Here is a 20353-nt window from a genome sequence, read left to right as displayed (position 1 = left end):
TGCACGCCTCCAGGGGAAAACATGACACCCCCCCCGCCCCAAATAAACTTGTTCAATAACTTGTGAAATGAAATCAATGTGGGATGACCCCAAATGACGTTTCTCAGCTTGCTCAAGCTTTAGCTCAGCCCTTCTCTGAACAGTTCTCTGCCCCACCTGCCCTTTAGTTCACAAGTGCTCCCTCCCTCTTTTCCCCCAGTGAGTTGCCAGCTCAGGGTGGTCTCTGTCGCACTGTAGCCTTCCTTGATGCCCCTGACCACGAGGAGGAGGAGCGAGCCCCAGGTTTAGGGACTCATCCTGTCACTGGCAGAAGAACAGCAATGTCTCAGAGGTCCGGTGAGACCTGAGTGTCATTCAAGAGCTGCCCTCCAGGCCTCAGCTCTCCTCACTGTTAGCTTCCCACTGCCACTTTTCCTCGTCCTTGCAGCAGGATGAGCTCTGTGAATGCCCTTGACCCTCCCCACTCCTGCCAGCCCAGCCACCCAGCTCAGTTCGGCTTAAGCTGAAGCTTCTTTGTCTCCTCTGGCACGCCAGTGCAGTTCCCTCTGCGGGGAGCAGCAGCCCCAGAGCACAGCAGGCAACAGCGCAGGCCGCACCTGCACCAGCTCCCCTCCACGCGTGGCTGGGCTCTTGGTGGCAACTAAATGCTCCCTGTTTGCAGCTGTCACTGGAGGATGGCCCCAGGGCAGAGCCCAGCCGGGCTCCCACCGCATCCCCCGGAGCTTGGGGCAGACAGTGGTCCCAGAGCTGAGGTTAATGGTGCGCAGCCGGCGCTGCGGCTCGCAGTCAGTGTTTGCAAGTGTTGCCTTCTCACCTCCTGCAAGTTGTGGGGAAAACGAGCTGTGCGGCCGGGCCAGCACTGCCCCTCTGGGCAGTGACAAGGCTCAAGGTCTTTGCTGTTGCAGAGGAGCCGGCATTGAGCCTTAGCAGGGCCCGGCAGGTGCGGAGCCGGATCTCGCCTGCTGCCCGGGGCTCGCTGCCCGCCAACCGCCCCCACCCGCCGCGCTGCGTTCTGCAGGGATAGAAGGCTCTGTCTGCACAAGGGTTCCCATAATGTCTTTGTACCCGTGGCTGCGGAACGAGCACGGAGAGCGAAAGTGTCAGTCACGTTGCTTGTGCAACGCATCAAAGAAATGCGGTCGCCAGTCGGGCTATAACCAGAGACGTTTATTAAAAGTGTCGATAGCTTTTATAATCTTTTCACCATCGGGTTAGAATAGTGTGAGCCTGGATAGCCAATAGTAAAATTGTTAATAAGCTTGCTAACCAATAATAGTCGTGATCAAGTCCCTAACAGCAACATCAGACTTTTCTCCCAAAGATAAATGCTTGTGTAATACTTCTTTCTGCAAACTATTGTGCACCTGCTACTTGTTACATTTTTAAAAACTTTGTTCCATCTCTCCTGCCTTGACTGAATAGTCCTTGCTTTCTAACGAAACGCTCTGTGTTCTCCCAGTTGCAAGTTCCCGGTGTTTTCTTACTCTACTGGGTCTTTCTGACTAAGCACTGAAGTCAAGACTCAAAATGCGTAACACCTTCTTTTTCTAATTGAATCTCTTGATCACAACAACACTCCCCCACAAACAGCCCTGGTTCCTCAGAGCCTGCCTGTACATTCCCGAAGCAAACTTCAGAGAAAGAAATGATCGGGTTTCTGCACCCTTTCATTCACCGTGATGCGCCGTCAGGAGGCTGCTGTTGCCTCTGCCTTGTGAATTGGACCCCACGGCTGCTGTGGCACCCCTTCCGGCTGCCACCTGCATTTTTCAGCCAAACTGCAACTGCCGCTTTCAAGCAGGCCTATCCACGGTGCTTTCACGACAGCGAAGTCAGTCTTTTTGTCGCAGGCATAAGGATCAGCAGATACTGGAATGCCCACCACCCCTGAGCACTAAGGCGAGGAGAATGAAAGCCATACAGGCCACATTCACAGCGCTCAAACGCAGCCCTGTTGCTGGTGCTCTTGAAATAGAATCAGCTGACAGAGGCCAGCACAGAAATTGCCTCTGGAGTGTGGAATGAAACGAAAAACTCCACCGGGAGAAAGAGGAAGCAGAACTTCTGCACTCGCTTCATTGCTTCTTCCCAGCAGCAGGAGACGTGGATGTCCAGAGGTACGTGCCGCTGCTGCTGACCACAGTGAGAGCACAGCCTGCTGCCCAGTCCCAGCGGGAACCCCAGCCCAGCCCGGGGAGCTCCCGCAGCGTCGGCAGCTCAGCGGACGCGGTGCCGGGGCCGCAGCCCCGGGGACACGCCCGCCCATTGTGGGGCAGCGGCGCAGGCGCAATGTCCTGCGGCCCAAACTTGCTGCTGCTGCCACGCACGGCCCATCCTTCTCCCCCTCCTCCTCTCCCAGCACGGCGCAAATTGCACCTCGCGGGATGCTTCCCCGGAGGCTGCTCAGGCGCCCCGCTCCTCTTTCCACCTGAGCGTCACTGCGGAGGAATCTTTGGCGCGCTTCCGTAAGCCCGGGCCTCTGGCTTCGTGCTGAATCGGGGATGCAAACGGCCTTGTTAAGAAAGTCAAAAGCCAAGGGAACGGATTAGGAATTATTAGAAAAAACTACCCTTCTTCCAGGCAAGGTACACCAAGTCATTTCCCACATTTCTCCTTTGCAGATTCTTTCAGTCGTCTGCTCGGAGAGCTCCAGCTTCTTCTGGTGCTTCCCATGAACCGATTGTACTCTTGATTTGCGCACCAACGCACCAGATGTGCAAGCATCTACGCTGAACTCAGAAACCAACCGCCTCTGTCAGACCATTCTCACGTTCCAGGTCACTTGCAAGATGTCCACTGAGAGCTTGGAAGGATTAGCCCACAGCTCTCCACTTCTGGCTGCAGGCTCCGGAGATTCTTTCTCTCCATTCAGCCAGCCTAACAACTGCTGCTACCCCCTCCTCCTGTTTCCTTAGCCTAGAACAGTAACGACGGAAACCTTACCCACCGCACAACTCGCTAGCCCACCAGGAGGAGAAAGGACAAGTTGTCAAGCTCTCAAAACCTTGGTCCGGCTTTGCTGCAAGAGTCGTGCTGCACGCACAGTGTGGCAAGCCAAGAGAAGCTGCACGTGATGGCACATCTTGTGACAGGAGCTCGAGCAAGGTCTCCAGGAAAGGGTCTTGGAAAGAGCAGACATCACTGTGGGCAAGATTCTTGCAAAAGCAAAACAGCTTCCCAGAAGTGACATGCAAACGGAAAGAAACAGCCCAAGATGTTCCTGTATACTATTAATTGCTTCCCTTCTAGGCTCCCCTTTTCTGTCTTGCACTAGTTCTACCCCACCGTCATTCCAAACTGATCTTACCTAGAAGACCTAGGACTTAGCAAGTTTGAGACACTCTACAGTATCATTAGCTACACACAGTTTGCCTTCTCCCTGTTTGGCTTTGAAAGCAATGCTGGAGACACCAGAAGCCTGCCAACGGAAGATTTTAGAGCCCAGTGCATTGCTCGGCTCTGGCTTCTAGAGACAGGGCATGTGCTCCCATGGGACTGCACCCTCAGCAGTGACAATAGACAGCAGAAGCAACAAAGGTGATTCCCATGACACTGTCGCAGGGCTCAAGACTCCGTGTCTTGGCTTCACATGGCAAAGTTCACTGTCTGTTTGGACAGACTCAGCATCCAAACTAGTCTGCTTTTCTACCTGTGTCAATGAACAGCAGGAGAAGGAAACCAGCCTGCAGTTTCTTTGCAGAGAGGGCCTTTGCTCCCGGCTGAAAGTGCTGGATTGGCAGGGAGGAGGCAGACAGCTGAGAGCTGAGCTGCTCTATTGGACTGGCATCAGAACTCGGCAAAAAGAGTGTTTCCATTCTTTTCCTTGAATCCTCCTATCGGCAGTCTCCGATTTTCACCTGGAACCGGACAAGAAAATAGCAACAGCCCTGGCGACGAGGGCACCGCGCCGGGCACGGCCCCGCCGCTCCCACTGCCCACGCCGAGCGGCCGGGGAGCAGCGCTGCGCCCCGCAGGGGCCGCACGTCTCCCTCCTCACGTCCTGCTCTGCCCTCCCACGGGGCTGGCTCCGCCTGGCGCTGGCAGGCGCCTCATTCAGCACTTTGCTCTGCTCCAGGCAAAAAGTGCGGACAGCGCTTTGCTTGCTCGTGAGCAAGAGACCGCGGCGCGGGGCGAGCGAGCAGCAGGGGCAAGTTGCAAGACTGCCGCAAGGAAGAGTTACAATCTGGTGAAGAGGAAGCTAAACAAGACGGTGCGTGTGGCGCGGCTGCGGGAGGAAGAGATGCTCCGTGACTCCGCTTCGGCCCCGGAGCGCAGCGGCCCGTGCTGGCCCGGGGCGCGCGGGGCTCGGCCGCGGGGCGCGCGGCGGAAAAACGGACACCCGGGCAACAGACACACGGACACGCGGACAAACGCTCCCAGCGCTTCAGCGGCAGCGGCGGCAGCGGCAGCAGCGGCAGCAGCAGAAGAGCAACACAAAAGCAGCGGTTCTCCAGAGCCTCCGCGTTCCTTCTCCTGCTCCTCCTCTCCTTCTCCCAGCGTCCCGCATCCCCTGTCCCGCTCTCCCTTCAGTGCTCCACCCCCTCCGCCCCTTCCGCGGCCTCCCTCTCCCCATGCCAGGCCGGGCCATGCGCCCGGCCCGCCCGCGGCCCCGGGCGGGGCTGCGCCCTCCCCGCCCCCGGGCGTCCCGCCGCGGTCTCGCCTCCGCCCGGCTCTTGCCGTACTGGCGGTGGCGCTGCTGGGCGGGCATCAGTGCCTGCCTCTTGGGCAGCATTGCCAGCCTCTGGCTCCGGCTGGTCCGACTCCGGCCCCGGCCCCGGCCCCAGGCCCGCCTCCGACTCCGACTCCGGCCCCGGCCCCGGCCCCGGCCCCGGCCCCGGCCCCGGCCCCGGCTCCTCCCGGGACCCGCCGCGGACACAGACGGCGCGGCCGCTCCCGCCGCGTCCGCGGCGTCTTCCCCGGTCCGAGCTCTTCCCCTCGGCAGCGCGGCCCCCGCCCCCGAGCTGCCGGTGTCCCCTTCGAAAGAGGCAACATCTGGGGATACCCGGCCCGGGGCGGTTGAGGAGCGGCCGCGGGCCGTTTCTGGAGCCGGGCCGAGCGCTGACAGCCGCGTGTCGCCGGCAGGGAAGGCGCAGCAGGGCCTGACGGAGCGCTACCGGGTGGGCTCGCTGCTGGGGCGCGGCGGCTTCGGCAGCGTGTTCGCGGCGACGCGGCTCTCGGACGGCGCCCCGGTGAGTGGCGGGGCCGGCGGCGGGCGCAGGAGGAGGGGGGGCGGAGGAGGAGGAGGGCGCAGGAGAAGGAGGATGGGGCTCGGCAGGGCGGGCGGCGAGCTCAACCCGCTGCTTCCCTTGGCTTGCAGGTGGCCATCAAACGGGTGCCACGGAACCGCATCCGTCATTGGGGCGAGCTGGTGAGTGAGCGGGGGGAGGAGGGGGGTGGTGGGCAGCGGGAGAAGCCGGGGCGTGACGGGCGGGGATAAGCCGAGGCCCGGGAGGGTGGAAGGCGGCAGGACGCCTCGGGGGAGAGCGGGCGTGGGGGCAGCGGAGGGCGCAGAGCATCCCGGGCTGGGCGAGGGCCTTCCCGAGCCCTGGCACGGCATCAGCCCCACTGACGGCATCGTGCTCCTCCCGCAGCCCAACGGCACCAGCGCACCACTCGAGGTCGTGCTGCTGGACAAGGTGTCCACCGGCTTCCCTGGTGTGGTGCAGCTCCTCGAGTGGCTCGAGCTCCCCAACAACGTGGTGCTGGTGATGGAGCGGCCGGAGCACTCTCAGGACCTGCTTCGTTTTATTCGAGAGCGGGGCTTCCTGTCAGAGGAGGTGGCACGGGAGCTCTTCCGCCAGGTCCTGGAGGCCGTGCGGCACTGCACCAGCTGCGGGGTCCTTCACAGGGACCTGAAACCAGAGAACATCCTGGTTGACCTGGCCACCGGCCAGGCCAAATTGATTGACTTTGGCTGCGGCACCCACCTGCAAGACACAGCCTACACCCGCTTTGCAGGTGAGTCCCCGCCGGGGTAGGCTCCCGGTGCCGGCATCTCGCGGCCCAGCCTGGCTGTGGCAGCGGGGATTCTCCCTTTTGATGCCAGGACCGAGTGTTCAGCCCAGTTGCTTTTGAGTGTGGGTGGCCAGGGGGCCATCTTCCAGCGCTGCTGGCAGCCTTCGCCAGCCACTCTGCCCAGGACTGGCGCTGGGGCTGGGGCAGCCAGCGTGACAAAAACACACCCGTGGGTGGGGGTAGCAGAGAGGGTGGGGCCAGAAGCTGTGCACCCGCCGGTTTGGTGTGCAGGCGAGAAAGGGCTTGGACTGCTCAGCTTGCCTGGTTTGCCTTGGCTTCAGAATGTTTTTTGGGGCAATGCAGGCAGGCAGGGTGAAGGCATGGTTTTTCCCCCCCGGCACTGAGCGGGTTTTCCCTTTGCGTGGAATGCTCGGGCCTTGCCAGGGCTTCCGCTGCCCTCTTGCGACACCGGTGGCTTCTTTTACAACCCACAGTTTGTCCGCAAGTCACAGGCGCTGGCGAGAGGGCAGCGGGTCACGCCGCGTGCCACTGGTGCGGCCCCCGCGTGCCCAGGGATGCTGGGGCGAGGCTCCGGGAGCAGGCAGCATCCCCCTAATGAACTGCCTCTCTATTCCGTAGGAACACCATCATACAGCCCCCCGGAATGGAACCACTTTGGCTGGTACTACGGCGAGGCAGCTACCGTCTGGTCCCTGGGCATCGTGCTGCACCAGATGGTCTGCGGGCAGCACCCGTTCCCGAAGGGCCGGAACATCAGCTGGGGCCAGCTGTCGCTCCCACAACGGCTCTCTCAAGGTGGATGCTCATCTCTGCGGCACGGGGGGAATAGCGGTGCTGGGAGACAGCAGCAGGCTCACGAGCATCCCGCTCTGGCAGCTGCCGAGGAGGTGGCACATGCCCCGCTCTCCTGCTCTCCTCCAAAACAAAGAATGGATGGGAAAGTTCAGGCACAGCTTGGAGCCGCCATGGCATGGCCTGGGCATGGCAATAGTGGGGCAAAGCGGACAGGAGCCTTCTGCAACTGACCGGCGCTTTCTGGTTTCTCCCCGCAGACTGCAAGGAACTCATCAGATGGTGTCTGTCCCTGCACTCCTTGGACAGGCCCTCATTAGAAGACCTGTCGTGTGATCCTTGGCTGCAGGATATTCACCATCCGTAGAAGAAGGGAGAGAGCCACAGGCACACTTTGATCCAGGGAGCCGGTAAGTTACAGCTCCACACGTGCCTTGGCAAGAAGAAGCCAAGAAACGCAGGCTTTTTTGCCCTGCCTGTATCGCTGCGCAGGGGTCGTCAGATGGGAACACGCAGCCCTTGTGCTGGAGCTGAGCTGCTCTTCCCAGCACTGGTGGCCGCCGTGCAAGCTGCTTTTGCTTGTCCTGCTTCACTGACAGCCGGGGCCCTGGGCGGGGCACTGACAGCCTGCTCTCAGCCGCAGGGAAGAAGGAGCCCCTGGAGAAGCTGTGCCAGGTGGGGCTGCTGCGTCTGGAGACATGGAGGACGACGTCAAGGATGACGAGCTCTTCCTCGACCTGGCCACCGGCAAGCTGAAGATGATGGGCTTTGATTCTGGCACCTTCTTCAAAGCCAGGCTCCACAGCGAATTTACAGATGAGTCCACACCCAGGGGGATGCTCCCAGATTTGGGCATTGCACGGCCTGGCCGGGAAGCAAAGGTTCCCCCCTTTGCTGGGGCGGATGCAACTAATTCTTCAGCCGGCTGCCAAGCTGCTTTTCGGCGGGGCGGGCGGGATGGGCTGGGGTGCTTACGAAATGGGAGTCGGCCCCTGGCCCTGCCAACAGCCCCCACCACCCACTGTTCCCCGGGCTGGGGCTGGGGCTGGGGCTGGGGCAGCCAGCCCGACACAAACAAGCCCCCATGGCAGGAGCAGAGGTGGCGCTCCAGGAGCTGTGCACGGGCTGCTTTGTTTTGCGGGAAAGGAAGGGCTCGGGCTGCTCCACTCCCCTTGTTTGCTTCGGGCTCGCCGTGCCTGTTGGGGGGCAGTGCAGGGGGGAAGGGAGAAAGCGTGGGCTTCCCTCGCCCGTGGGTGGGTTTTTCCCCAGCATGTAGGGAAGGTTGGGCCTTCCTCAGGCCCCCGACAGAGAGAAGATTTTTGACCTTTTTTCTTGTTTCTCCTTTTGGTCTGTAATCCCTTTTCATTAATTTGTTGTTTGTTTTTCTTCGAGGAAGCGTTGTAGGTGGTGTCCAGTCTGGATCGGGAAGTGCTTGGGACCAGCTGCGGCGTGGATGGGACGTGGCCTTGGAGAAGGCCGAGGACATCGCTTGGGAGCAGCTTTTCTTCCGGCGGCGGGTGGCGTGCGGTGGGTCCCCGTCTTCTTGGCACGGGTGGGATAAGGGCTTTTGGGAGATGGCAGCGAGCACAGGAGCATCCCGCTCTGGGCAGCTGCTGAGGAGGTGGATCTGCCACGGCTGGCTGCGGGTGGTGGCACGTGTCCTGCCATCCTGCTCTCCTGCCAAAGGCAGCAGGGACGGGCGGCTTCGGGCACCGCTCTGAGCACGGCCAGCACGGCCTGGGCACCGCGGGCGGCTGGGACAAGGGGGACAGCAGCCTTCACGTGACGGGCGGTTTCTGCTTTCTCTCCTTGCAGCCGGGCTCTGTGGATGCTGAGGCTGCTCTGGGCTCCGCCAGGGCTCTGCTGCGGCTCAGCACCGGGCCGGAAGAAGCCAAAGAAGAACCGGTGTGAGCTGCAGCAGAGACGTGCCCGAGCATTTCGGCAATGCAGCTCAAGCCTGCAGAGTGCACGCCTCCAGGGGAAAACATGACACCCCCCCGCCCCAAATAAACTTGTTCAATAACTTGTGAAATGAAATCAATGTGGGATGACCCCAAATGACGTTTCTCAGCTTGCTCAAGCTTTAGCTCAGCCCTTCTCTGAACAGTTCTCTGCCCCACCTGCCCTTTAGTTCACAAGTGCTCCCTCCCTCTTTTCCCCCAGTGAGTTGCCAGCTCAGGGTGGTCTCTGTCGCACTGTAGCCTTCCTTGATGCCCCTGACCACGAGGAGGAGGAGCGAGCCCCAGGTTTAGGGACTCATCCTGTCACTGGCAGAAGAACAGCAATGTCTCAGAGGTCCGGTGAGACCTGAGTGTCATTCAAGAGCTGCCCTCCAGGCCTCAGCTCTCCTCACTGTTAGCTTCCCACTGCCACTTTTCCTCGTCCTTGCAGCAGGATGAGCTCTGTGAATGCCCTTGACCCTCCCCACTCCTGCCAGCCCAGCCACCCAGCTCAGTTCGGCTTAAGCTGAAGCTTCTTTGTCTCCTCTGGCACGCCAGTGCAGTTCCCTCTGCGGGGAGCAGCAGCCCCAGAGCACAGCAGGCAACAGCGCAGGCCGCACCTGCACCAGCTCCCCTCCACGCGTGGCTGGGCTCTTGGTGGCAACTAAATGCTCCCTGTTTGCAGCTGTCACTGGAGGATGGCCCCAGGGCAGAGCCCAGCCGGGCTCCCACCGCATCCCCCGGAGCTTGGGGCAGACAGTGGTCCCAGAGCTGAGGTTAATGGTGCGCAGCCGGCGCTGCGGCTCGCAGTCAGTGTTTGCAAGTGTTGCCTTCTCACCTCCTGCAAGTTGTGGGGAAAACGAGCTGTGCGGCCGGGCCAGCACTGCCCCTCTGGGCAGTGACAAGGCTCAAGGTCTTTGCTGTTGCAGAGGAGCCGGCATTGAGCCTTAGCAGGGCCCGGCAGGTGCGGAGCCGGATCTCGCCTGCTGCCCAGGGCTCGCTGCCCGCCAACCGCCCCCACCCGCCGCGCTGCGTTCTGCAGGGATAGAAGGCTCTGTCTGCACAAGGGTTCCCATAATGTCTTTGTACCCGTGGCTGCGGAACGAGCACGGAGAGCGAAAGTGTCAGTCACGTTGCTTGTGCAACGCATCAAAGAAATGCGGTCGCCAGTCGGGCTATAACCAGAGACGTTTATTAAAAGTGTCGATAGCTTTTATAATCTTTTCACCATCGGGTTAGAATAGTGTGAGCCTGGATAGCCAATAGTAAAATTGTTAATAAGCTTGCTAACCAATAATAGTCGTGATCAAGTCCCTAACAGCAACATCAGACTTTTCTCCCAAAGATAAATGCTTGTGTAATACTTCTTTCTGCAAACTATTGTGCACCTGCTACTTGTTACATTTTTAAAAACTTTGTTCCATCTCTCCTGCCTTGACTGAATAGTCCTTGCTTTCTAACGAAACGCTCTGTGTTCTCCCAGTTGCAAGTTCCCGGTGTTTTCTTACTCTACTGGGTCTTTCTGACTAAGCACTGAAGTCAAGACTCAAAATGCGTAACACCTTCTTTTTCTAATTGAATCTCTTGATCACAACAACACTCCCCCACAAACAGCCCTGGTTCCTCAGAGCCTGCCTGTACATTCCCGAAGCAAACTTCAGAGAAAGAAATGATCGGGTTTCTGCACCCTTTCATTCACCGTGATGCGCCGTCAGGAGGCTGCTGTTGCCTCTGCCTTGTGAATTGGACCCCACGGCTGCTGTGGCACCCCTTCCGGCTGCCACCTGCATTTTTCAGCCAAACTGCAACTGCCGCTTTCAAGCAGGCCTATCCATGGTGCTTTCACGACAGCGAAGTCAGTCTTTTTGTCGCAGGCATAAGGATCAGCAGATACTGGAATGCCCACCACCCCTGAGCACTAAGGCGAGGAGAATGAAAGCCATACAGGCCACATTCACAGCGCTCAAACGCAGCCCTGTTGCTGGTGCTCTTGAAATAGAATCAGCTGACAGAGGCCAGCACAGAAATTGCCTCTGGAGTGTGGAATGAAACGAAAAACTCCACCGGGAGAAAGAGGAAGCAGAACTTCTGCACTCGCTTCATTGCTTCTTCCCAGCAGCAGGAGACGTGGATGTCCAGAGGTACGTGCCGCTGCTGCTGACCACAGTGAGAGCACAGCCTGCTGCCCAGTCCCAGCGGGAACCCCAGCCCAGCCCGGGGAGCTCCCGCAGCGTCGGCAGCTCAGCGGACGCGGTGCCGGGGCCGCAGCCCCGGGGACACGCCCGCCCATTGTGGGGCAGCGGCGCAGGCGCAATGTCCTGCGGCCCAAACTTGCTGCTGCTGCCACGCACGGCCCATCCTTCTCCCCCTCCTCCTCTCCCAGCACGGCGCAAATTGCACCTCGCGGGATGCTTCCCCGGAGGCTGCTCAGGCGCCCCGCTCCTCTTTCCACCTGAGCGTCACTGCGGAGGAATCTTTGGCGCGCTTCCGTAAGCCCGGGCCTCTGGCTTCGTGCTGAATCGGGGATGCAAACGGCCTTGTTAAGAAAGTCAAAAGCCAAGGGAACGGATTAGGAATTATTAGAAAAAACTACCCTTCTTCCAGGCAAGGTACACCAAGTCATTTCCCACATTTCTCCTTTGCAGATTCTTTCAGTCGTCTGCTCGGAGAGCTCCAGCTTCTTCTGGTGCTTCCCATGAACCGATTGTACTCTTGATTTGCGCACCAACGCACCAGATGTGCAAGCATCTACGCTGAACTCAGAAACCAACCGCCTCTGTCAGACCATTCTCACGTTCCAGGTCACTTGCAAGATGTCCACTGAGAGCTTGGAAGGATTAGCCCACAGCTCTCCACTTCTGGCTGCAGGCTCCGGAGATTCTTTCTCTCCATTCAGCCAGCCTAACAACTGCTGCTACCCCCTCCTCCTGTTTCCTTAGCCTAGAACAGTAACGACGGAAACCTTACCCACCGCACAACTCGCTAGCCCACCAGGAGGAGAAAGGACAAGTTGTCAAGCTCTCAAAACCTTGGTCCGGCTTTGCTGCAAGAGTCGTGCTGCACGCACAGTGTGGCAAGCCAAGAGAAGCTGCACGTGATGGCACATCTTGTGACAGGAGCTCGAGCAAGGTCTCCAGGAAAGGGTCTTGGAAAGAGCAGACATCACTGTGGGCAAGATTCTTGCAAAAGCAAAACAGCTTCCCAGAAGTGACATGCAAACGGAAAGAAACAGCCCAAGATGTTCCCGTATACTATTAATTGCTTCCCTTCTAGGCTCCCCTTTTCTGTCTTGCACTAGTTCTACCCCACCGTCATTCCAAACTGATCTTACCTAGAAGACCTAGGACTTAGCAAGTTTGAGACACTCTACAGTATCATTAGCTACACACAGTTTGCCTTCTCCCTGTTTGGCTTTGAAAGCAATGCTGGAGACACCAGAAGCCTGCCAACGGAAGATTTTAGAGCCCAGTGCATTGCTCGGCTCTGGCTTCTAGAGACAGGGCATGTGCTCCCATGGGACTGCACCCTCAGCAGTGACAATAGACAGCAGAAGCAACAAAGGTGATTCCCATGACACTGTCGCAGGGCTCAAGACTCCGTGTCTTGGCTTCACATGGCAAAGTTCACTGTCTGTTTGGACAGACTCAGCATCCAAACTAGTCTGCTTTTCTACCTGTGTCAATGAACAGCAGGAGAAGGAAACCAGCCTGCAGTTTCTTTGCAGAGAGGGCCTTTGCTCCCGGCTGAAAGTGCTGGATTGGCAGGGAGGAGGCAGACAGCTGAGAGCTGAGCTGCTCTATTGGACTGGCATCAGAACTCGGCAAAAAGAGTGTTTCCATTCTTTTCCTTGAATCCTCCTATCGGCAGTCTCCGATTTTCACCTGGAACCGGACAAGAAAATAGCAACAGCCCTGGCGACGAGGGCACCGCGCCGGGCACGGCCCCGCCGCTCCCACTGCCCACGCCGAGCGGCCGGGGAGCAGCGCTGCGCCCCGCAGGGGCCGCACGTCTCCCTCCTCACGTCCTGCTCTGCCCTCCCACGGGGCTGGCTCCGCCTGGCGCTGGCAGGCGCCTCATTCAGCACTTTGCTCTGCTCCAGGCAAAAAGTGCGGACAGCGCTTTGCTTGCTCGTGAGCAAGAGACCGCGGCGCGGGGCGAGCGAGCAGCAGGGGCAAGTTGCAAGACTGCCGCAAGGAAGAGTTACAATCTGGTGAAGAGGAAGCTAAACAAGACGGTGCGTGTGGCGCGGCTGCGGGAGGAAGAGATGCTCCGTGACTCCGCTTCGGCCCCGGAGCGCAGCGGCCCGTGCTGGCCCGGGGCGCGCGGGGCTCGGCCGCGGGGCGCGCGGCGGAAAAACGGACACCCGGGCAACAGACACACGGACACGCGGACAAACGCTCCCAGCGCTTCAGCGGCAGCGGCGGCAGCGGCAGCAGCGGCAGCAGCAGAAGAGCAACACAAAAGCAGCGGTTCTCCAGAGCCTCCGCGTTCCTTCTCCTGCTCCTCCTCTCCTTCTCCCAGCGTCCCGCATCCCCTGTCCCGCTCTCCCTTCAGTGCTCCACCCCCTCCGCCCCTTCCGCGGCCTCCCTCTCCCCATGCCAGGCCGGGCCATGCGCCCGGCCCGCCCGCGGCCCCGGGCGGGGCTGCGCCCTCCCCGCCCCCGGGCGTCCCGCCGCGGTCTCGCCTCCGCCCGGCTCTTGCCGTACTGGCGGTGGCGCTGCTGGGCGGGCATCAGTGCCTGCCTCTTGGGCAGCATTGCCAGCCTCTGGCTCCGGCTGGTCCGACTCCGGCCCCGGCCCCAGGCCCGCCTCCGACTCCGACTCCGGCCCCGGCCCCGGCCCCGGCCCCGGCCCCGGCCCCGGCCCCGGCCCCGGCTCCTCCCGGGACCCGCCGCGGACACAGACGGCGCGACCGCTCCCGCCGCGTCCGCGGCGTCTTCCCCGGTCCGAGCTCTTCCCCTCGGCAGCGCGGCCCCCGCCCCCGAGCTGCCGGTGTCCCCTTCGAAAGAGGCAACATCTGGGGATACCCGGCCCGGGGCGGTTGAGGAGCGGCCGCGGGCCGTTTCTGGAGCCGGGCCGAGCGCTGACAGCCGCGTGTCGCCGGCAGGGAAGGCGCAGCAGGGCCTGACGGAGCGCTACCGGGTGGGCTCGCTGCTGGGGCGCGGCGGCTTCGGCAGCGTGTTCGCGGCGACGCGGCTCTCGGACGGCGCCCCGGTGAGTGGCGGGGCCGGCGGCGGGCGCAGGAGGAGGGGGGGCGGAGGAGGAGGAGGGCGCAGGAGAAGGAGGATGGGGCTCGGCAGGGCGGGCGGCGAGCTCAACCCGCTGCTTCCCTTGGCTTGCAGGTGGCCATCAAACGGGTGCCACGGAACCGCATCCGTCATTGGGGCGAGCTGGTGAGTGAGCGGGGGGAGGAGGGGGGTGGTGGGCAGCGGGAGAAGCCGGGGCGTGACGGGCGGGGATAAGCCGAGGCCCGGGAGGGTGGAAGGCGGCAGGACGCCTCGGGGGAGAGCGGGCGTGGGGGCAGCGGAGGGCGCAGAGCATCCCGGGCTGGGCGAGGGCCTTCCCGAGCCCTGGCACGGCATCAGCCCCACTGACGGCATCGTGCTCCTCCCGCAGCCCAACGGCACCAGCGCACCACTCGAGGTCGTGCTGCTGGACAAGGTGTCCACCGGCTTCCCTGGTGTGGTGCAGCTCCTCGAGTGGCTCGAGCTCCCCAACAACGTGGTGCTGGTGATGGAGCGGCCGGAGCACTCTCAGGACCTGCTTCGTTTTATTCGAGAGCGGGGCTTCCTGTCAGAGGAGGTGGCACGGGAGCTCTTCCGCCAGGTCCTGGAGGCCGTGCGGCACTGCACCAGCTGCGGGGTCCTTCACAGGGACCTGAAACCAGAGAACATCCTGGTTGACCTGGCCACCGGCCAGGCCAAATTGATTGACTTTGGCTGCGGCACCCACCTGCAAGACACAGCCTACACCCGCTTTGCAGGTGAGTCCCCGCCGGGGTAGGCTCCCGGTGCCGGCATCTCGCGGCCCAGCCTGGCTGTGGCAGCGGGGATTCTCCCTTTTGATGCCAGGACCGAGTGTTCAGCCCAGTTGCTTTTGAGTGTGGGTGGCCAGGGGGCCATCTTCCAGCGCTGCTGGCAGCCTTCGCCAGCCACTCTGCCCAGGACTGGCGCTGGGGCTGGGGCAGCCAGCGTGACAAAAACACACCCGTGGGTGGGGGTAGCAGAGAGGGTGGGGCCAGAAGCTGTGCACCCGCCGGTTTGGTGTGCAGGCGAGAAAGGGCTTGGACTGCTCAGCTTGCCTGGTTTGCCTTGGCTTCAGAATGTTTTTTGGGGCAATGCAGGCAGGCAGGGTGAAGGCATGGTTTTTCCCCCCCGGCACTGAGCGGGTTTTCCCTTTGCGTGGAATGCTCGGGCCTTGCCAGGGCTTCCGCTGCCCTCTTGCGACACCGGTGGCTTCTTTTACAACCCACAGTTTGTCCGCAAGTCACAGGCGCTGGCGAGAGGGCAGCGGGTCACGCCGCGTGCCACTGGTGCGGCCCCCGCGTGCCCAGGGATGCTGGGGCGAGGCTCCGGGAGCAGGCAGCATCCCCCTAATGAACTGCCTCTCTATTCCGTAGGAACACCATCGTACAGCCCCCCGGAATGGAACCACTTTGGCTGGTACTACGGCGAGGCAGCTACCGTCTGGTCCCTGGGCATCGTGCTGCACCAGATGGTCTGCGGGCAGCACCCGTTCCCGAAGGGCCGGAACATCAGCTGGGGCCAGCTGTCGCTCCCACAACGGCTCTCTCAAGGTGGATGCTCATCTCTGCGGCACGGGGGGAATAGCGGTGCTGGGAGACAGCAGCGGGCTCACGAGCATCCCGCTCTGGCAGCTGCCGAGGAGGTGGCACATGCCCCGCTCTCCTGCTCTCCTCCAAAACAAAGAATGGATGGGAAAGTTCAGGCACAGCTTGGAGCCGCCATGGCATGGCCTGGGCATGGCAATAGTGGGGCAAAGCGGACAGGAGCCTTCTGCAACTGACCGGCGCTTTCTGGTTTCTCCCCGCAGACTGCAAGGAACTCATCAGATGGTGTCTGTCCCTGCACTCCTTGGACAGGCCCTCATTAGAAGACCTGTCGTGTGATCCTTGGCTGCAGGATATTCACCATCCGTAGAAGAAGGGAGAGAGCCACAGGCACACTTTGATCCAGGGAGCCGGTAAGTTACAGCTCCACACGTGCCTTGGCAAGAAGAAGCTAAGAAACGCAGGCTTTTTTGCCCTGCCTGTATCGCTGCGCAGGGGTCGTCAGATGGGAACACGCAGCCCTTGTGCTGGAGCTGAGCTGCTCTTCCCAGCACTGGTGGCCGCCGTGCAAGCTGCTTTTGCTTGTCCTGCTTCACTGACAGCCGGGGCCCTGGGCGGGGCACTGACAGCCTGCTCTCAGCCGCAGGGAAGAAGGAGCCCCTGGAGAAGCTGTGCCAGGTGGGGCTGCTGCGTCTGGAGACATGGAGGACGACGTCAAGGATGACGAGCTCTTCCTCGACCTGGCCACCGGCAAGCTGAAGATGATGGGCTTTGATTCTGGCACCTTCTTCAAAGCCAGGCTCCACAGCGAATTTACAGATGAGTCCACACCCAGGGGGATGCTCCCAGATTTGGGCATTGCACGGCCTGGCCGGGAAGCAAAGGTTCCCCCCTTTGCTGGGGCGGATGCAACTAATTCTTCAGCCGGCTGCCAAGCTGCTTTTCGGCGGGGCGGGCGGGATGGGCTGGGGTGCTTACGAAATGGGAGTCGGCCCCTGGCCCTGCCAACAGCCCCCACCACCCACTGTTCCCCGGGCTGGGGCTGGGGCTGGGGCTGGGGCAGCCAGCCCGACACAAACAAGCCCCCATGGCAGGAGCAGAGGTGGCGCTCCAGGAGCTGTGCACGGGCTGCTTTGTTTTGCGGGAAAGGAAGGGCTCGGGCTGCTCCACTCCCCTTGTTTGCTTCGGGCTCGCCGTGCCTGTTGGGGGGCAGTGCAGGGGGGAAGGGAGAAAGCGTGGGCTTCCCTCGCCCGTGGGTGGGTTTTTCCCCAGCATGTAGGGAAGGTTGGGCCTTCCTCAGGCCCCCGACAGAGAGAAGATTTTTGACCTTTTTTCTTGTTTCTCCTTTTGGTCTGTAATCCCTTTTCATTAATTTGTTGTTTGTTTTTCTTCGAGGAAGCGTTGTAGGTGGTGTCCAGTCTGGATCGGGAAGTGCTTGGGACCAGCTGCGGCGTGGATGGGACGTGGCCTTGGAGAAGGCCGAGGACATCGCTTGGGAGCAGCTTTTCTTCCGGCGGCGGGTGGCGTGCGGTGGGTCCCCGTCTTCTTGGCACGGGTGGGATAAGGGCTTTTGGGAGATGGCAGCGAGCACAGGAGCATCCCGCTCTGGGCAGCTGCTGAGGAGGTGGATCTGCCACGGCTGGCTGCGGGTGGTGGCACGTGTCCTGCCATCCTGCTCTCCTGCCAAAGGCAGCAGGGACGGGCGGCTTCGGGCACCGCTCTGAGCACGGCCAGCACGGCCTGGGCACCGCGGGCGGCTGAGACAAGGGGGACAGCAGCCTTCACGTGACGGGCGGTTTCTGCTTTCTCTCCTTGCAGCCGGGCTCTGTGGATGCTGAGGCTGCTCTGGGCTCCGCCAGGGCTCTGCTGCGGCTCAGCACCGGGCCGGAAGAAGCCAAAGAAGAACCGGTGTGAGCTGCAGCAGAGACGTGCCCGAGCATTTCGGCAACGCAGCTCAAGCCTGCAGAGTGCACGCCTCCAGGGGAAAACATGACACCCCCCCCGCCCCAAATAAACTTGTTCAATAACTTGTGAAATGAAATCAATGTGGGATGACCCCAAATGACGTTTCTCAGCTTGCTCAAGCTTTAGCTCAGCCCTTCTCTGAACAGTTCTCTGCCCCACCTGCCCTTTAGTTCACAAGTGCTCCCTCCCTCTTTTCCCCCAGTGAGTTGCCAGCTCAGGGCGGTCTCTGTCGCACTGTAGCCTTCCTTGATGCCCCTGACCACGAGGAGGAGGAGCGAGCCCCAGGTTTAGGGACTCATCCTGTCACTGGCAGAAGAACAGCAATGTCTCAGAGGTCCGGCGAGACCTGAGTGTCATTCAAGAGCTGCCCTCCAGGCCTCAGCTCTCCTCACTGTTAGCTTCCCACTGCCACTTTTCCTCGTCCTTGCAGCAGGATGAGCTCTGTGAATGCCCTTGACCCTCCCCACTCCTGCCAGCCCAGCCACCCAGCTCAGTTCGGCTTAAGCTGAAGCTTCTTTGTCTCCTCTGGCACGCCAGTGCAGTTCCCTCTGCGGGGAGCAGCAGCCCCAGAGCACAGCAGGCAACAGCGCAGGCCGCACCTGCACCAGCTCCCCTCCACGCGTGGCTGGGCTCTTGGTGGCAACTAAATGCTCCCTGTTTGCAGCTGTCACTGGAGGATGGCCCCAGGGCAGAGCCCAGCCGGGCTCCCACCGCATCCCCCGGAGCTTGGGGCAGACAGTGGTCCCAGAGCTGAGGTTAATGGTGCGCAGCCGGCGCTGCGGCTCGCAGTCAGTGTTTGCAAGTGTTGCCTTCTCACCTCCTGCAAGTTGTGGGGAAAACGAGCTGTGCGGCCGGGCCAGCACTGCCCCTCTGGGCAGTGACAAGGCTCAAGGTCTTTGCTGTTGCAGAGGAGCCGGCATTGAGCCTTAGCAGGGCCCGGCAGGTGCGGAGCCGGATCTCGCCTGCTGCCCGGGGCTCGCTGCCCGCCAACCGCCCCCACCCGCCGCGCTGCGTTCTGCAGGGATAGAAGGCTCTGTCTGCACAAGGGTTCCCATAATGTCTTTGTACCCGTGGCTGCGGAACGAGCACGGAGAGCGAAAGTGTCAGTCACGTTGCTTGTGCAACGCATCAAAGAAATGCGGTCGCCAGTCGGGCTATAACCAGAGACGTTTATTAAAAGTGTCGATAGCTTTTATAATCTTTTCACCATCGGGTTAGAATAGTGTGAGCCTGGATAGCCAATAGTAAAATTGTTAATAAGCTTGCTAACCAATAATAGTCGTGATCAAGTCCCTAACAGCAACATCAGACTTTTCTCCCAAAGATAAATGCTTGTGTAATACTTCTTTCTGCAAACTATTGTGCACCTGCTACTTGTTACATTTTTAAAAACTTTGTTCCATCTCTCCTGCCTTGACTGAATAGTCCTTGCTTTCTAACTAAACGCTCTGTGTTCTCCCAGTTGCAAGTTCCCGGTGTTTTCTTACTCTACTGGGTCTTTCTGACTAAGCACTGAAGTCAAGACTCAAAATGCGTAACACCTTCTTTTTCTAATTGAATCTCTTGATCACAACAACACTCCCCCACAAACAGCCCTGGTTCCTCAGAGCCTGCCTGTACATTCCCGAAGCAAACTTCAGAGAAAGAAATGATCGGGTTTCTGCACCCTTTCATTCACCGTGATGCGCCGTCAGGAGGCTGCTGTTGCCTCTGCCTTGTGAATTGGACCCCACGGCTGCTGTGGCACCCCTTCCGGCTGCCACCTGCATTTTTCAGCCAAACTGCAACTGCCGCTTTCAAGCAGGCCTATCCACGGTGCTTTCACGACAGCGAAGTCAGTCTTTTTGTCGCAGGCATAAGGATCAGCAGATACTGGAATGCCCACCACCCCTGAGCACTAAGGCGAGGAGAATGAAAGCCATACAGGCCACATTCACAGCGCTCAAACGCAGCCCTGTTGCTGGTGCTCTTGAAATAGAATCAGCTGACAGAGGCCAGCACAGAAATTGCCTCTGGAGTGTGGAATGAAACGAAAAACTCCACCGGGAGAAAGAGGAAGCAGAACTTCTGCACTCGCTTCATTGCTTCTTCCCAGCAGCAGGAGACGTGGATGTCCAGAGGTACGTGCCGCTGCTGCTGACCACAGTGAGAGCACAGCCTGCTGCCCAGTCCCAGCGGGAACCCCAGCCCAGCCCGGGGAGCTCCCGCAGCGTCGGCAGCTCAGCGGACGCGGTGCCGGGGCCGCAGCCCCGGGGACACGCCCGCCCATTGTGGGGCAGCGGCGCAGGCGCAATGTCCTGCGGCCCAAACTTGCTGCTGCTGCCACGCACGGCCCATCCTTCTCCCCCTCCTCCTCTCCCAGCACGGCGCAAATTGCACCTCGCGGGATGCTTCCCCGGAGGCTGCTCAGGCGCCCCGCTCCTCTTTCCACCTGAGCGTCACTGCGGAGGAATCTTTGGCGCGCTTCCGTAAGCCCGGGCCTCTGGCTTCGTGCTGAATCGGGGATGCAAACGGCCTTGTTAAGAAAGTCAAAAGCCAAGGGAACGGATTAGGAATTATTAGAAAAAACTACCCTTCTTCCAGGCAAGGTACACCAAGTCATTTCCCACATTTCTCCTTTGCAGATTCTTTCAGTCGTCTGCTCGGAGAGCTCCAGCTTCTTCTGGTGCTTCCCATGAACCGATTGTACTCTTGATTTGCGCACCAACGCACCAGATGTGCAAGCATCTACGCTGAACTCAGAAACCAACCGCCTCTGTCAGACCATTCTCACGTTCCAGGTCACTTGCAAGATGTCCACTGAGAGCTTGGAAGGATTAGCCCACAGCTCTCCACTTCTGGCTGCAGGCTCCGGAGATTCTTTCTCTCCATTCAGCCAGCCTAACAACTGC

The 20353-nt window shown here is 60.5% G+C and overlaps 2 protein-coding genes across 2 annotated transcripts; both read left to right on the top strand.

The window, feature by feature from the left end:
• The first annotated feature begins 320 nt into the window (after positions 1 to 320).
• Positions 321 to 8150, top strand: LOC125333341 (serine/threonine-protein kinase pim-1-like). Its single transcript, XM_048319204.1, has 9 exons — positions 321 to 336; positions 662 to 785; positions 3844 to 4281; positions 4943 to 5189; positions 5318 to 5368; positions 5592 to 5958; positions 6595 to 6771; positions 7029 to 7178; positions 7406 to 8150. Exons 1-8 carry the CDS (start codon positions 321 to 323, stop codon positions 7133 to 7135), a joined length of 1527 nt encoding a protein of 508 aa, XP_048175161.1. The 3' UTR covers positions 7136 to 7178; positions 7406 to 8150.
• Positions 8151 to 13366: 5216 nt separating this feature from the next.
• On the top strand, positions 13367 to 16233 carry LOC125333340 (serine/threonine-protein kinase pim-1-like; the record flags this gene model as incomplete). The annotated part of the gene is made up of 6 exons (XM_048319203.1): positions 13367 to 13921; positions 14050 to 14100; positions 14324 to 14690; positions 15327 to 15503; positions 15761 to 15910; positions 16138 to 16233. Coding segments are annotated over 5 exons (1257 nt in total), but the record flags the coding sequence as incomplete, so codon positions are not given.
• Between the last annotated feature and the right edge of the window lie 4120 nt (positions 16234 to 20353).

Source organism: Corvus hawaiiensis, chromosome 14, assembly GCF_020740725.1.
Source record: "Corvus hawaiiensis isolate bCorHaw1 chromosome 14, bCorHaw1.pri.cur, whole genome shotgun sequence".
Classification (NCBI taxonomy): Eukaryota; Metazoa; Chordata; class Aves; order Passeriformes; family Corvidae; genus Corvus; species Corvus hawaiiensis.
This window is presented reverse-complemented; position numbering and strand designations above follow the sequence as displayed.